Genomic DNA, 18,079 nt, shown 5'->3' with positions numbered 1-18,079 from the left:
AAAAACAACTGAAAATACAGAAAAAATTAATAGCTTTAAATCAGTAAAATTACTGCTAGTAGAGGCTGTCTAAAATATGGGATGTCCTAGAGGATAAACTTGTTCCTTCGACAAATAATTTTCAAGGAGAAAATAAAAAATGGAACCTAGAGATTAAAAAAGATGTTATAGGTACATCTATCAAAGTAAAGAAAAATGCTTTAAAATATTTGTAGAGTCTTCGACTGCGCCACTATAAGCGCAGAGCAGAAAGCAGGCAGATAGCACATGGAAGGGGGGATTTGATTGATTCTCCTTCCTGTGTGTGCTGAGAAGCACAGATCTGATCTCCGGAGGAGCCTGGTTTCTCAGAAGAAGGTAAGGAATATAAGACATCATCTTCGACACTTTTTAATTACCGCAAGTTTGTGAGATGTTGACATAAAATGCTGACTCTAAAATAGTTCGCTCTAATTTCTACATTATATATATCTCATCTATGCTAAGGACAGATTTTTTTTCTTTTGTAAAAATAAAAATAGGGAGCCAGGTGTGCTGTGCATGCCTGTAATCCCAGTACTTGGGAGGCTGAGACAGGAAGATTGCAGGTTCGAGGCTAGTCTCAGCAATTTAGGGAGACTCTCAACAACTTGAGACTCTGTTTCTAAATAAAAGATAAAAAAGGCTGGGGGTCTAGCTCAGAGGTAGATTGCTCCTGAGTTCAATCTCAAAATCCCTAGTACCAAAAAATAAAAAAAATAGCTTTATATTATACCTTCTGTTTTGGTTTCTTAAATACTGTCTGTCTGTCTGTATTTATTATCCATTATGCAGGGCTACATTTTACTGTATGTCTTGCTCCACTCAACAGATTATCCAAATGAATTCTCTGTGCTCCGGAAAGTATCTTTACTTCTCATTCTCGTTTTTACTAAAACAATCATGGCACTACACATGGCAGCATTATTGAAGAGAACACAGAAACCAAAGCCAGCTACATCGCCCAATGCCCTGAAACTGCTAGAAGCCATCTGTCAGACCCCTTCTATGCATTTCCTATAACAAGCTGCTCATGGGTTACTTTCATGAAAAGAAAAAGATACACAACAAAACTCCAGCTTCCCCTATCAATGAGTCTAATGCCATACTTCTAAAGTCAAATTCAAGAAAACTTTGAGACAGGAATTAGACTGTCCTGTCACTCACCTCATTTCATCTCTAACGAGCGCATCTGTAGCCTACTAAAAAGGCAGGAATATGATGTTGGTGAAAGGGTATAAAATTTCCGCTATTCAGATGAAGATGTGAAGATGTAATATACCTCAGCATGACTATGGTTAATAACGGCAGGATGACTTTATTTAATGACTGTGGTTAATTGTGTAGTTGGGATTTGCTGGGAAAGTAGATCTTAAATATTCTCACCACACAAGCATTAACGTAAGTATGTCAGGTGATGGATATGTTAATTAGCTTAGTATAAGGAATTCTTTCACAATGTAGACGTTTATTGAAAATCATTTAGGGCCGGGCGTGGTGGCACACACTTGTGATCCCAGCATCTGGGAGGCTGAGACAGGAGGATTGTGGTTTGTAGACAGACTCATTCAGCTTCTACTTAGTGAGGCCCTTTGAAACTCAGTGAGACCCTGTTTCAAAATAAAGAATAAAAAATAGGGCTGGGGATACAGTTTGGAGGTAGAATGCCCCTGGGTTCATCCCCAGTACTGCAAAAAAAAAATCATTTTGTTTACATAAATATGAACAACTTTCATTTGTGAATTATACTTTAGTAAGTTTGGGAAAAAAATGACTTAAAGAAAAAAGGTAAAAGTGAGATTTTCCTGGACGTAGTTTCTCTCCAGCCTACTTGTTATTTCAGTAAGGGGTAAGTAACCCCCAAGTGGCCAAGAAAGACGTAGGCCTTTCAATTTCCGTTTTCCTTTTAAGAGTGTCAGGTAATGGTTCTCACTATCCACACTCGATTTCAAGTGGCCTCAGAATGTCCTTGGAGAATAAAACGAGGAACATTCAGAGAACAGTTACTGTGCAGAGCCGACTGATGCTCGTGGGTGAAGCTGATATTTTCCAGATTAGTCAGTTCTCTTTGAACGTGAACAGTCACCACAAGCCATTTAACAGCAACTTACAAGCAAAAATTCTCACTGCACATTTATGGAGCCCGAGACTCCTTTCTACCCTTCAATCGAAATACCTTCCTTAGCCATGGTGTAGAAACATGTCCAAACGAAACCAGCTGGTCGTGTGTGGTTTTGCGTGTGCATATGTGGCAAAAGCGTACATGTCTCTGTGTGTTTCTGCTGCGGAAACCGTACAGTCCGCCACTGCCACTTACCTCTATTTTCTCTGGGTCACTCCGGGTCCCATAAACTGGATTAACAAAGGCACAGTTATCATTTCTCTCAGTTTTCCTAAAAGCATGGCAGGACATCGGGGGAAGAAAGTTAACGAGTAAGTATTGAAATTCACCATAGTACACAGTCGGGTCATTGTTTGGTAGGAATCTCTGGGAGACACATTGTCTAGCCAGTGTACTTATTTTCATGAGCACATTACCATCAAAACTTGTTTTCATAGGACCCAAGGCGACCACATTCTTGAAAGCAAATGCAATTTGAACTCTGAGTCTTAAGCTCCAAATAAACCTAGGTAAACGAGTGTGGGATAAGTTGGCTTAAATACTGATTTCTTAAGATATCAGTGAGGAAACTCAAACAATCCAACATCAGAAAGAATAATGTAATACAAGCTGGACTGGCTTGAGGGAGAAGTGTCGTGAAGTCCCTCAGACTGCAAATGTGCCGAGCCACATTTTCTGTGACAGTGGCTGCCGCGGCTCAAGTCAGACGTCTTGTAGAGTCACAGTCTTCAGTATTGTAAGTAGCAAATTTAAACTTGGGTGTTTAGAAGATTTACGGTAAGGCTTCCTTTCATAAAAGTCATTGAGACATGTCCTTAATAATCTCCCTTATTGGACTAAATAGGCGTAATTTACTATAATTTTATGGCTTCCTAAATAATGATTAAAAAAAAACACCTTTTAGTCTTATTAGAAGATAAGCGACCCTGAAATAACTTGGTTGCAAATGATGAGGAAAAATAGCCTATCATAAGAGCAAAAACAATATAACTAATAACTAAATAATTCTGTTAGAGATATAAGGAAAGTTCCCCAGTACATATGTGTGCACTGGGGAACACAGCACATACACAAAGAAAGAAAGAGAAATTCTGGGATGACTGTCTGTGTCTTAAAGGCAACCGGTAGGAAAAAAATATACATAGTATATGAATATTTTGCCTAAGCCAGGTATAATGACAATAAATTTGTCAACCACATAGCCCTAAATCCTTAAAAAAAAAAAGATAGTAAAGAGGAAGCTCTTATTCACTTGCATTTTGAAAAGGAAATTCCCAGGGGCTTGACTTCCTTCCCCTTGTCATCTACTAAAACGACAGGGCCCTTTTCCAAGAAGTCACAGCATCGCCAAGCCAAACGGCCTCATCTGGGTAACTATGTTTAGCTGGCGATGCATTCTGCCCATGGAGCCAGCGTCTTCTCAGCTTCTGAGCTCTGTGTTTTTAAGTAACTGGCTCAAATATGCGACAGACTGACTACTTCACCCTCACCAAGGCACATGCTGGCTCTGAACGGCCACGGCCACATGCAGCTATGTGATCGTTATGCGAAAAAACATCACAGAGGCACACTCTGACTGAGTCAACAAGTTTCTGTTAGCAATTCTTTAACCACTAATGGAATGCTCATGAGTTTCTCCAATTAAATTGAATAAATTGTGTTTGACTCTTCCAAGATTAGTCTATGGTCAGTTCTCAGAGGAGCGCATTCGGCAGGTGTCATGACCAGGGCCCGCACTAGGCAGGGCGGCTGCTCAAGTGGACACTGGGAGAGGGGGCAGTTTTGAAACATGTCAAAATACCAAACCGAGAGTTGGGCCAGGAAAGATTGAACAGGATGGGAGGGAATCGAAACAGAACGGAAATTAGGAACAGGGTAAATATGGGACAGCTACAGACACCCAGGCTTAGAAAAACTAATCTAAGTTGAAACCAGGCATGAGATCAGGAATCAAGAAGAAACTGGAACCGCAGGGCTAGACAGGCCAGTGGTCCACAGGCCAGGCAGGGGCTGGAAACAGAAGAGACAGACTTGACTACCAACTGGGTAGAAGTAAGACACAAACAGATACACTGGTTATTGGCTTTGGTCAGCTGGAACCTCAGATGACCCAGACCAACAATGGAAGCAAAGTCATGTAGATTCATAAAATTCCCAGCCAGGTTAAGTTGCTTATTGAAGCTGCTTTTATTCCAAAAGGAGTTTTAAGTCTTAACTAATTTTCTGCTAAAATGAAAACAAAAATTTTGAAGGAATATGCACTGTAGGCGTTGAGTAACACCCTCCCCCCCCAAAAGAAGATGACCCTAACAGTAAGAATGGAGAGTTGCAGTAAGACAGGAAAGAGCCAGGCATGTGGTCTATGCCTGTAACACTAGCTCTTCGGAGTCAGCTGAGACAGGACAGGAGGATGAAGGGTTTGAACAATTTTTGCAAGATCTTCAGCAACTCACTGAGACCCTATTTCAAAATTTAAAAAAAATAGGGCTGGGGTGTGGATCAGAGGTAGAATGGCACGGCCTTCAGTCCCCAGTACTTACACGTATCTCATATATGTCTGGAAAGAATTCCCGTTGGAGGAGTAGAAGGCCAGCGGTTATGAATCCTCCCTACTTCAAACCGTATTAGCCTCAAGCTATTATTTTTATTCTTCCCTGATTAAAGGTATGGCTCCCATTGTTGTGAATCCCTGCATTATTACGTTTACTTCTAAATGTGCTTCCAATTTATAAGGTAAAAAAATGTACCGCACACCACCCTAGATACTTTAAGTAAATACATTAAGTACATTTCCCATGTCCCTCCACACATTCACTGTTTGACACTCTATGATATAATTTTCCAGCTTCATCCATCATCTGATTTATAATTCAATAAAAACAACTTTACTTAAAATGATGGATCCTCAGGCGAGGGAAAACAGTACATTTGATTACGGAGTCGCCTGCAGTTCTGACTTGGCGCAGTCTGGTGATGAGTCTCCATTGGGCTAAACCCATCCAACTTAGTGTATCTGTCAGTCGGCAGATGGCTCAAAGAGTGGTGATTCCAAAGCATATAACCACCTCTGGGAACGGCCACGGACTGACTTAGACGTTCTGAGCAAGGAAGGAAGCGGCAGGGACCACGTCTTCTTGCCTCCCGTAATGCAACTTCTATTCACCCACTTAAATTGTTATTGGGCCCTTGCTGCATCCAACGTGTGCAGGCGCCATGCAAAGTGGTGCTGAGTGGGATAAAGACACGTGTGCGACAGGTGCAGGTCTAGAACCGTTCGGACAGGAATTTCCAGTGTTTAGTTTAGTGAGCACGCGTGTACCTCAAAAGGAATTTGCTTCATGGTTTTATCAGCAATAAAATAAATAATTTTATTGCTGATAAAACCACGGAGGTGTTTACAGAAGTCGGTCTACGACATTGTAAGTGAGCTATGCAGAAAACAAAAGGGATCAAAAGAAACCCATGTATGCCGGGCGTGGCGGCGAATGCTTGTCATCCCAGCATTCGGGAGGCTGAGACCAGAGGATCGCGGTTTGCGGACAGCCTCAGCTACTTAGTGAGGCCCTTTGCAACTCAGTCAGTGAGACCTGGTTTCAAAATAAAGAATAAAAAATAGGGCAGGGGGTATAGCTTAGAGGTTGAAGGCCTCTGGGTTCCATCCCCACACTGCAATAAAAAAAGAAAAAAAGAAACCCAGCTAGGAGCCGGGTATGGTGGTACAGCCATGTAAGCCCAGGACTTGGGAGGCTGAGACAGGAGGATTGCAGGTTCAGCAACAGATTCAGCAAGTAGTGAGACTCTCATGACCCTAACCAGACCCTGTTTCAAAATAACAAAATAAAGTAGGGCTGGGGGTGTGACTCAAAGGTAGAATGCCCCTGGGTTTAAGTCTCAGTACCACAAAAAATAAAAAAATAAAAAAAGAAACCCATTTGTGTTGCAGTATACACGACTTGGAGATGAGTTTATTTTGGATTATTTACAACAGCTTTATTGAGACATAATTCATGTGCCATAAACTTCATATATTTAGGTATTTAATGGTTTATTGTAATATTAATTTTATTAATTTTTGTTTTTTTGTGGTATGGGAGTGGAACCCAGGGGCTTTTTTTACCTCCAGGCTCTACCCCAGACCTATTTCTGAAATATTTCACTTGTAAATAGGGTCTCACTGAGTTGCTGAGAGACTCACTAAATGGCAGAGGCTGGCTTCGAACCTGCGATCCTCCTGTCTCAGCCTCCCAAGCACTGGGTTTACAAGCGTGCGCCACCACGCCCAGGGAATTTATTAATTTTTAAAACTGAAAAATATAAGTTGGACATGATGGCACATGCCTCTAATACCAGTACTTAGGAGGCTGAGCCAGGAGGCTAGCAGATTTGAAACCAGCCTTCGTAATTTATTAAGACTCTCAGCATCCTGATGAGACCCTGTTTCAAAACAAAAATTAAAAAGGACTGGGAGAGGTAGCTTGGAGGAAGAATGCCCCTAAGTTCAATCCCAAGTACCACAAATATAATATAAATATATTACATAAAAATTTGTTCCTCTCCTTTTTTTGGTACTGACTGGGAATTGAATCCAGGGGCATTCTACCTTTGAGTGACACCACAGAATTTTTTATTTTTATTTTTACTTCTTATTTTGAAACAGGGCCTCGTTCAGTTTCTGAGGGCCTAAGTTGCTGCAGGTGGCCTCGAACCTATAATCCTCCTGTTTTTGAACTTCCCAAGTGCTGGATTTACAGGCTTGCACCACCACCCCTAGCCACAATCTGCCTTTTAACTACGAAAACTTCAACTTAATGTTATTACTTTCACAGCACTGTGCAGCCATCACCACTATCTATTTCCAAATGTTCTCATCATTTCAAAATGAACCACATGGCCACTAAGCAGCACCTCCCCTTTCCCCTCTTCAGCTGACACCTCCTAGCCTGGCCCTTGCTTTCTGTTTGAGCTTGCCCCTCGCGTGTGGAATTGCACGATACCTGTCCTTTCCTGTCTGGCCGATTTCACCAGCATCATGTTTTCAAGGTTCATCGCGTATCAACATTTCAATCCTTCTACTGTTTAATAATATTTAATTGTATGTAATGCCATATTTTGTTTATCTAGGTATGAATTGATCGACTCTGGCTATATTCATCTTTTGGGCATCATGAATATTGTTGCCATGAGCATTACGATATAAATGTATGTGTTTAAGTCTCATTTCAATTTCTTTGAGTACTTATGTAAGAATAAAATGGCTAAATTGTATGATAGTTCTATTTTAGCTTTTTAAAGATATGCATTTGTTGGTGCATTGCGATTATTACATCATAGTGAGGTTCAAAGTGATACAGACGTACGTAGCACAACACTATTTCACATTCCCAGGAGCAGTGTGTGAGGATTCCTGCGTCTCCTCATCCTCACCAGCCTCTGTGGCTTTCTGTTTTATTATTTTCACCATCGCAGTAGGTTTGAAGTGGTGTCTAATTTGCCTTTGACTTTTCATCCCTCTAATAACTAATGACATCAAACATCCTTTTATGTATGTATTGACGATGTGTAATCTTTAAAAATGCCTATTCCAAGTTCTCTTTGCTCATTTTAAAATTGGTTTGTCTTGCCGGGCGTGGTGGCGCACGCTTGTCATCCCCGCGCTTGGGAGGCGGAGACAGGAGGATCGCGCAGGTTCGAAGCCAGCCGCACACGCTGGCTTAGGAGACCCTGTTTCCAAATAAAAATCAAAATAGGTCTGGGAGTGTAGCCCGGAGATAGAAGGGCTTCCAGGAATCCCAGTACCACCAAAAATAAAAAAATAAAAAGTAAATTGGTTTGTCTTTTTATTCTTGAGTGGTGGGAGTTTGGGCGCCTTCTAGAGATGAAACTTTCATCAGACGCATGACTTCAAATATTTTCTCCCTTTTCGTAGGTGTTCTTTCACTTTTCTAATAATATCTTTTGAAGCTGAAAAGCTTCTGATTTTGATAAAGTACAACACTAATATTAAGAGCTTCACAGCACTGTCTTCCTTTTTATGAATCCATTGTGAATTCACATCAAGAATTTGTTGTTCTTGTTGCTTGTGCTTTTGGTGGTCAGTCGTATCTAATAAGCCCTTGCCACATCCCAAGACATGAAGACACACCAATATGTGTTCATCCAGATGTTTTATGATTTTTGGTTTTATATTTAAGTCTTTGACCCATTTTAAATTAATGTTTTATATACAATACCTTATCCTTTTTTCTGTAGAAATCTAGACGTGCCGGCATTATCTATGAAGGATTATCAGTAAAAGACTTGACAATTTTTGCAAACATCATCTGACCATAGAGACATGGTTTGATTTTTGTGCTTAATTCTATTCCATTGGTCTATATGTTTATTCTTGCACTAATAGCAAATTTCTTTCATCATTTTGTGATACATTCTGAAATTGGGAAATGTGAGTTTTCCAGTTTTGTTCTCATAATTGTTTTACTACCCTTACAATGCCATATGAATTTGAGAATTGGTTTCTAAATTTTCTATAAAAATGACTGTTGGAATTTTAATCGAGATGGTCTTGAATTTGTAGATTGCTTTGGTTAGTGTCTCGGTCAACATTTCCAGGGCTGTAATCTAAAACATCTGACCACATTGCTTAGGGTAAAGACGATTCATTTGCTCACACAGGTTCTTGGAGATTCTGGGTTTCATCTATGTGAGGCTAGGGTCTGAAGCTCAGGGCATGGCGGCAGGAAGGAGAGAGAGAGAGAGAGAGAGAGAGAGAGAGAGAGAAAAGAAGAAGAAGAAGAAGAAGAAGAAGAAGAAGAAGAAGAAGAGGAGGAGGAGGAGGAGGAGGAGGAGGAGGAGGAGGAGGAGGAGGAAGAGGAGGAAGAGGAGGAGGAGGAGGAGGAAGAGGAGGAGGAGGAGAGAGAAAAGAAGAAGAAGGAGGAGGAGGAGGAGGAGGAGGAAGAGGAGGAAGAGGAGGAGGAGGAGGAGAAGAAGGAGGAGGAGGAGGAGGAGGAAGAGGAGGAAGAGGAGGAGGAGGAAGAGGAGGAGGAGGAGAGAGAAAAGAAGAAGAAGGAGGAGGAGGAGGAAGAAAGAGAAGAGGGAGAGAAAGAAAGAGAAAGAGAGGGAGAACACATACAAGGCTCTCACATCATGGGGCCAGAAGCAAGAGATAGCAAGCAAGCAAGCAAGGGGATTCAAACACATAAGCATAGACCCTACGGCCACACCCAAGGGACCTACTTGCTATGGCCACCGCCCACTGGCCTAGGTTACCAACCAGATAAAATCTTTGATTTATCTACTGATGATATTACAACCCTCCTGACTTCATTATATCAACTCTGAGCTCCTCAGGGGGAATTTAAAAATCTGACCATAACAGTTAGTGTTAACATCTTGGCCATAACAATTGATATTAACATCTTGACAATATTGTCTTCCTTTTTATGAATTCATCATGAATTTTCATTTAGTTGGAATTTTAATTTTTTCTTTCAAGAATGCTTTGCAATTTTAAGTGTTAACATCCATTACTTCCCGATTATATTTATTTCCAGGTATTTTATTCTTCTAACTGCACTGTGAATAAAGATGATTTCTAGGCTTCCCTTTCTGAATGTTCATCACTGGCATCGGGGAACATAACTGATGCCGCAGTGTCGATCTTGCTCCTTGAAACTTCCTTTAATTTGTTCACCAGCTATTGTGGATTTCTTCTGATTTTGGAATTTTCTATATGTAAGATGTCATCTGTGAATAGAGAATTTTATTCCTTCCTTTCCAAATTGAATGCTTCTTCTCTCTTTTTCTTGTCTTATCAGTCTAGTTAAAGTTTATTTTTTATAAACACACTTATCTTGCAGTTAGTGAGCCTAAAATCTACCCCTTAATATGGACTAAATTCTAATGTTAGTGTATAGGACACATTATTATGTCAAGGTTTTGAATTTTAGAAGAGACTAGGGTTGCTACTTAGAGTAAACATCTTTTCACTAGGTAAGAAAATCACCCTTTATCTAGGCTAAAAGGGACCGAGGGTGGCAATGATCATAAGTGCCACTCCATGTTGGAGGCTGGCTCTCAGGAGAGTGGCAGGAGGGAGTGGCTGGACAATGCCAGTGTTCCTATTGCCAGGCCCTCGTTCCCAGGCAAATGACCGTCCCTAGGCACATACTGTAAATCAAGCAATTAGCACCCTAAGTCTACTTTTATATTTTGTCTAATTACTTCCATAATAGAATTGTCTCTTATTAATATTACTTACCAAATTATTTGCCATTTTTTGTTATTAATGGATGGTGCAACGTGATTTCATTAAAAATAGACATGTCTTTTCCAATTTACTTTTCTGGCAGAGAAACGGGCCAGACTGTTTAGCCAGGTCCACCCAAACACTTAGTTCCCACCTCCGACCACCTTGGGGGAGTAAAGCTGTCATGATATACTCATATTTAAAGGTAGGCTTAGAAAATACTCAGAGAAAAATGAACCGAATACTTGAGTATACTTTTCGAAAATATTTTGGTGCTGGGGTTGAACCCAGGGACACTTTACCTCTGAGGTATACTTACAGCCCTTTTTATTTTTCATTTCGAGACAGTTTTACTGGGTTAATGAGGTCGATCTTGAACCTGATACTCTTGTCTCATTCTTCCAAGAACTGGGATTACAGGCATGCACCACCACACCTGGCTTGAGTAGACATTTTTGTGTGTGTGTGTGGTATTGGGGGTGGAAACCAGGGGCTTTCTACCTCCGGGCTATACTCCCAGACCTTTTTTTTTTTTCTATTTTATTTGGAAACAGGGTCTCACTAAGTTGCTGAGAGCCTCACTAAGTAGCTGAGGCTGACTTTGAACCTGTGCGATCCTCCTGTCTCAGCCTCCCAAGCGCGGGGATTACAAGCGTGCGCCACCACGCCCGGCTTGAGTATACATTTTTAAAGTAAAAGGGAATACCATTGGTGGGGTGTGCAATAGACGAAGATTCCTGCTATACCTAGGTAAACTGTGTTATAAAACTTTCCTGTTAAAACTTGTCCAATTAAAACTATGAGGAATCACACTTTCTAAAATTGGGATAATCATAAGGCAGACATCAAGATGATTTGAAGGGATAAACACAATAATTTATTGATGAGAGGATATTTGCTGTCATGTGTGTCTGGAGGAATTTGCCCTCAGGCTTCGTCTAATGAACATATTTTTCTGTATTACTTCAAAGATGCCAGACAGTATCTTGAGATCTCAGACATCATGACTGCCATGAGTTAAGTGTCAGAAAAGAACTGGCACTCTGCACACTCGATTTTCTTTTCTTCTTTCTTTCTTTCTTTCTTTCTTTCTTTCTTTCTTTCTTTCTTTCTTTCTTTCTTTCTTTCTTTCTTTCTTTCTTACGATCTCCCTCCCTCATTTTCAGAGAGACCCATTAAGCTGAGGCTGGCTGTGAACCTGTGATCCTCCCGTCTCAGCCGCCCAGGTACTGGGATTACAAGTGTGCGCCATAACGCGAGCTGTGTGGTCACTGATTCTTTAGGATGGTGGGGTGACAGGGTGCTGTTTATGCTCTTTATCATCTCTTATATTTATCTAAATTTATTCAACATTTCTAGGACACCTACTATGTACTAAATCTCGTACTGAGTCTCGAACTTACAAATTTGATCAGTAGATGGCTCCTGACTCTAGGATTTCTTTTTAGAGAGTGGAGGCTGCTGCATTCTGCCTCTTCCATGGAATGGCATGTTTGTTTATGCAGTGCCTATCAGGAGTAGATGCCCACTAATAGCTGGCAACTATTCTCATCCAGGTGTGGTGGCACACACCTGTACTTGGGAAGCCGAGACAGGAAGATCACAGGTTTAAAGACAGCCTTGGCAATGTACTGAGAGTCTCTGCAATCTAGTGAGACTCTTTTTCAAACCCCAAACATAAGCAGGGATGAGGTTGTGGCTCAGAGGTAAAACGCCCCTGGGTTTAATCCCAAGTTTCAAATACACACACACACACACACACACACACACACACACACACACACACACACAGCACACTACATTTTCTTTACCTTCTTTTTAAAAATTCTTTCTTCCTTTTATTATTTACAATGCTTTTTTAATTTCCAACATCTGTCTCCTGCCCCCTGGAGCTTAGGATTCTACTTTTTCTCCTATTCCCTAAGCTTGGCACACTGAAATAAAAAAATGCGGGAGGCACAAAAGTGATAAGGAATCAGGAAAATGCACGTCAAAACTGCCCTGAGAGTCCACCTAACCCCAGTGAGAACAGAAATCTTCAAGAATACAAGCAATGACAAATGTTGACAAGGATCTGGGCAGATGGGCCTCTTATACACTCTTGGGGTTCCCCAAATTAGCACAACCGCTATGGAGACCAGTACGAAGGTTCCTCAAAAGACTAAGGAATGGAACCACCATGTGAGCCAGCTAGACAAGCCCTTGGTATCTCCAAACAGCTGAAGTTAGAATCCTATGGTGACACACGCGTGCCCATGTTTATGGCAGCACCATTCAGAAAATCAAATTATAGAACCAACCGGGTGTCCATCAATACACGGCTGGATAATGAAATGTGTTATCTAAGCACAACGGGATGCTACTCAGCCATAAAGAAGGATTATGTCATCTGCAGCAAAATGGATGGACTAGAGAATAACATCGACCAGCCTCAGAGAGTTACGGGTCAGATGTGCTCTTTCCTGTGTGGAGGCTGGAACGAAAACAGACACAAAAGGGACTTCAGTCAAATCAGGAGAGAGACGACGAGTAGAACAGGGGAAGGAAACTGGAGAAAGGAGCTGTTGGTGGGGAAGGCAAGGACTGAGGAAGAGGAGCTTTAAACTAAGGTCCATATAAGAATGTTTCTCTGCCGATCTCACTGGCCTGTACGGGGAGGGGGAGGGGGACAGTGGGCAGGGGCTGCCCCAAGGGGAAGCGCACTAAGTGCCGATGCATGCGTTTGTATCTCACTGGATCTCACTATGATAACATCGCACCAATCAGAGTATAAAGTTAGTAACAGTAGCTAATCTTTAAAAAATAGATGGATTGATTTAGAGCTATCAAGAATCTTTGCAAATATCTAACCCATGATTTTTTTTTTTTTAGCCTTCCTGCAGTAGACTCGAATTCCTCTGGAAGACATAGATTATCTCTGCTTTACTTTATTCCAGCACCTCAGGAACAGAGAAGAAATCAAGGTTTGCAGAAACAGCGTTTGATAAACGCCGATAGTCTGAAGGCTGAATGATAGAGTGAGCTTTAGTAAGTACCCCACTCTGTTCCCTCATCCCCACACCCCCAATATACCTCATCAGCTTCCAGGAGAAAAAAGACAATTTTTCTTTGTTTTTTTTTTTTTTTTTTAAGTACTGGGTATTGAGCCCAGGGATTCTACCCCAGCTCTATTTTTCTTCTTTATTATATTATTATTATTATTATTATTATTATTATTATTATTATTATTATTATTATTACTGCTACTGGGGTTCCTGGTAACCCTTCTACCTCCAGGCTACACTCCCAGACACCTAGTTTTTTATATTTTTATTTGGAAACAGGTCTCTTAAGAACCTGCATGATCCTCCCCTCTCTGCCTCCCCAACGCGGGGTTACAAGTGTGCGCCACCACACCTTCTTTATTTTGAAACAGGTCCTCACTAAGTAGCCGAGGCTGGCCGTGAACCGCGATCCTCCTGTCTCAACCTCCCATATGCTGGGATTACAAGTGCGCACTCTCACGCCCAACTACAATTTTTTTTTTATCACTGTTCTAATAGAGCCGCACTTGTCTTTAGCTTCCCGCTTCACCTAGCCCACAGGGTAAGCAGGTCAGGAGCCCCCTCCACTTCTGCACACATCCCGTCACATTCCTTTTTCGCCTGGGTAAGTGTAACTCAGAGCGGTAGCATGGGGTTTCCCCGAAGAGCAGCGACCAGTAGACTAGGGTATAGAAACAACTTTTCCTTTTTTTCTCTTTTCTTGTCTTTTCTCTTTTCTTCTTTTCTGTACTGAAGATTGAACTGAGGGGCATTCTACTTTTGAGATACACCCACAATCCTTTTTATTTTTTATTTTTAAACAGGGTCTTACCACATTGCTGAGGGCCTCGCTAAATTGTTTAGACTGGCCTGGAACCCGCCATCAGTCCTCTGATCCACCGCAGCCTCCCAAGTGCTGGGATTCCAGGCGCTCACCATGACAACGAGCATCCCTGCAGGGGAACTGAAAGCCAGATGGCTGGAAGGTAACTCGTAGCTCCTAACTCACTCTACAATGCCCCTCACTTGTATCTTGACAAACAATGGCTGTGGATCTTCCGGTAAATTTTCATCTGTTGAACTATTTGATATGCTACTGTTGGGGAAAGATGCGTTCTATCCATGAAAGTAAGGTGACATTTTTAAAGGATGCATCTAAATTATGAAATGCAATCATTTCTCCGGTGGAAATAGAATTCATTTATTCTGGGTGTCACGCTTATTACATTAAATATGGTTTATCCTGATTAATGGTGAATCTGGGAGTGTCTCAGAGAAGAAAGTCTCAGTTTCACTCTCCTGTTTTTGCCTCTGCCATTTTGAATGATTCAATTAAGTTTCCTCAGGTTTTTAGTTGTAAAACTTAAGAAATATGAAGCCTTGCTCATTATGCTAATCTTTCAGATAAAAGTAAAATATAACACAAGTTTTAAGCATATATATTTCAAAGTTTCTACTTTTACATATTCCTATTTTTAATGTCCATTAAACATATTTCTCTCTGCCGGGAAGAGGTTTATTTGTTTAGAAACATTTGCTTTTTAGCCATGATATTAATAATTTCCCCCTCATCTGATCCTAAAATTAATGAGCAATGGTCTTCTTTGCTGTTGTTGGTACTAGGGATGAACCCAAGGGCGTTCTACTTCCAAGCTACATCTGCATTCCAAGACCTTTATTATTACCATTATTATTATTTTACTTTGAAATCAGTTCTGCCTAAGTTGGTGAGTGCAACCTCACCCGGCTGGCCTTCTTTGATTACTTTTAGTCTCTGGTTATATATCCTAGGGAAATAAGGTTTTTTGGTTTGCTAATTTGTAAAAGACTGGTGTATTGTGTTTTTTATGCACCTGTGAGCCAGGTGTTTCATGTACAGTATATCAACTTTATTTTCTCAGTATATTAGACACTTTTTCATTCTTGGCCTCTGATCATTTATAGACCACATTTTAGCTTGTCCAACTAGATTTGTTTTTAAAGCAAGTTACCTAAATTTTATCTAAATTCTAAAATTTCCAAAAAGAACAAATGTATAGCATTTCACTAAAATAAGCATAATAAAAAACATAAAACAAGAAATAAATAGGAGGTTAAAAGAAAGGAAACTAAGAATAGCAAAATAGTACAGAGCCTGAGAAAACGAATAGCCAGAACACGAAGCAGGAGCTGTCAAGAGTCCACACGTTTACACAGTGTAGGTGCAGCTTTGACTTGAAGATCCTAGAATCCCGATTTAGACAAGAAAGTCAGTCGCACAGGTCATACTTGTAAAAAGAAACACATAAGCCAGGTACTCAGAAGCACATCTAACATTTATGGTATGGATCCTGCTACTGTAATCTAGTATAAAAATAATAAGTTAGCAGGGTAAGGCGATGCATACTTGTCATCCCAGTGTTTGGGAGGCTGAGACAGGAGGATCTCAGATTTGAGGCCATTCTCAGCAATTTAGCAAGCTATTAGCAACTTAAATTAAAAGTGAAAAGGGCTGGAGTGTAGTTCAGAGGTTCAAAGTCCCTGCATTCAGTCTAGGATAAAACAACCACTGCAACATCAAAGTAGCAAGTTCCTGATAATGTTAATTTAGGAAAGCAGCAAGAACGAGTGTGAAGCTGGGCGTGACGGCACACTTTGTAATCCCAGCATTTGGGAGGCTGAGACAGGAGGAGTGTGGTTCACAGACAGCCTCAGCTTCTTAGTGAGGCCATTTGCAACTCAGTGAGACCCTGTTTCAATATAAAGAATAAAAAAAATTGAGCTTGGGGTGTGGCTTGGAGGTAAAATGCCTATGGGTTCCATTCCTGGTACCAAAAAAAAAAAAAAAAAAGAAAAGAAAAAGTTTCAGTAGGTGGCTATGATTAATGTCTTTACTTATAACACAGATATATGCCAAGGTGTGCTTTAAAAAAAGCTGTGTAAGAGAAAGTTCTGAGCGAAGAGGCACTTTGTGGAAATCTTAAAGTTTAACAGTGCCATGGAGAATTTAATTTGGCAAGCATTTTTGTATACTCATTTATGATTTTTATTTTGTGGTACTGGGGGTGGAACCCAGGGGCCTCCGGGCTACACCCTCAGCTCTATTTTATCATTTATTTGGAAACAGGGTCTCACTAAGTTGCTGAGAGCCTCACTAAGTAGCTGAGGCTGGCTTCGAACCTGTGCAACCTCCTGTCTCAGCCTCCCAAGCGCTGGGCTTATAAGCGTGCGCCACCACCCCCGGCTAATATTTATGATTTTTAAAAAGTCAACACCACATTTATATTTTATAGTTCATAATTATAGTACGACACATTAATTATAAAATCTATAGGTAGGATAAAATTGCATGGTGTTATAAGGTACTAAAAGAAAGTATACATTGAGTCTCTTAGATTAACCTATTCTCACTGAGGGTGGGCACCTAAAAATACCATGTTATTTGATTACTGATAAAGAAAGAGGCAGTGAGGACTGAGTAAGGGTTCAAATAAGGTCACATCCATAGGAGGTTTCACTACCAGTCTCACTACCATGGAGGAGGAAGGGGAAGTGGAGGGTTAAGCAGAGAAAAAGACAACAGTAATGTGTGTGTTGGCATCACCTTAATTTCACTCTGATGTGGTATTACATTTCACCAATAAAAGTCAATAAGAAAAAAGAGAAAGAGGCAAAATCATGAGGAGAAAATGCAAAGAATTGGCTATATCGTGGCCTATTGTTTCTGGTAAGATGGTAACTTTTTTCTTAAAAATAAACCGGGGGAAAGAAAGAGAAAGAAAGGAAGGAAGGAAGGAAGGAAGGAAGGGAGAGAAAGGAAAGAATGAAAGGAAGGAAGGAGGGGACGAAAGAAGGGGAAGAAATAAAAAGAAAAGGAGAAAAAAGAAAAAAGAAAAGAAACAAAGCCGATTTAAAAAGGCAGAGGTAAATTACAGAGAAATATCCATGAGTTGGAATTTTCATTCCTAAGTCCTTAAGGACGCAATGTTGGGGTGAAAAGGTTCAGAAATAACTGGATCTGCAAGCACAACCCGATATGCCACAAAAGGGAGAGGGAAGGATTGATCCCCCAGGCCCATGAAAGCAAACCACGGGGCACCACATTTTCCTAAACTCATTCACACGCTATAGCAGCTGCGATATTTTCCTTGCACTCATTCAGGCAGGAAATAAATACCCTGGCCACAGAACCTCTCACGGTCTAAATGGGAACGTGCCCGGGAGTATGGACGCACTTAGGACGAGTAAAGCTGACCCAGTTTCCTGCTGCCGACGGGCTTCGTCCTGACTGTGCTTCTCCAGTGTGCAGTGTTAGCAAATGCACAACCTCCTGACATAAACCAGATGCAGGGCCAGGGAGTCCTTTCGGAAACAGATTTTTTTTTTTTTTGGTGGTACTGGGGTTCCTGGAAGCCCTTCTACCTCTGGGCTACACTCCCAGACCTATGTTTCCATTTTTATTTGGAAACAGGGTCTCCTAAGCCAGCGCGTGCGGCTGGCTTCGAACCTGCGCGATCCTCCTGTCTCTGCCTCCCAAGCGCGGGGATTACAAGCATGCGCCACCACGCCCGGCTTCGGAAACAGATTTGAAGGCACTCTTTGAAAATCTTTCTTGACCTAGTACTATTAGTAGGAGTCAATATTTAGGAGATAATTAGAGAAAAATATAAAGACAGAAAGAGGTTCGTCACA

The 18,079-nt window shown here is 41.0% G+C and overlaps 1 protein-coding gene across 1 annotated transcript in view; it reads right to left on the bottom strand.

Annotated features, from left to right (window-relative positions):
* MALRD1 (MAM and LDL receptor class A domain containing 1) overlaps window positions 1-18,079 on the bottom strand; it is a gene marked incomplete at both ends in the record, with an annotated part of 671,257 nt that overhangs the window by 451 nt on the left and 652,727 nt on the right. The window contains one exon of the mRNA XM_080717079.1: window positions 2,336-2,411. Within this exon, the coding sequence (XP_080573205.1) occupies window positions 2,336-2,411 (76 nt within the window). The remainder of the gene's footprint in view (window positions 1-2,335; window positions 2,412-18,079) is intronic.

Source organism: Muscardinus avellanarius (genome assembly GCF_963383645.1).
Source record: "Muscardinus avellanarius genome assembly, chromosome: 20".
Classification (NCBI taxonomy): Eukaryota; Metazoa; Chordata; class Mammalia; order Rodentia; family Gliridae; genus Muscardinus; species Muscardinus avellanarius.
This window is presented reverse-complemented; position numbering and strand designations above follow the sequence as displayed.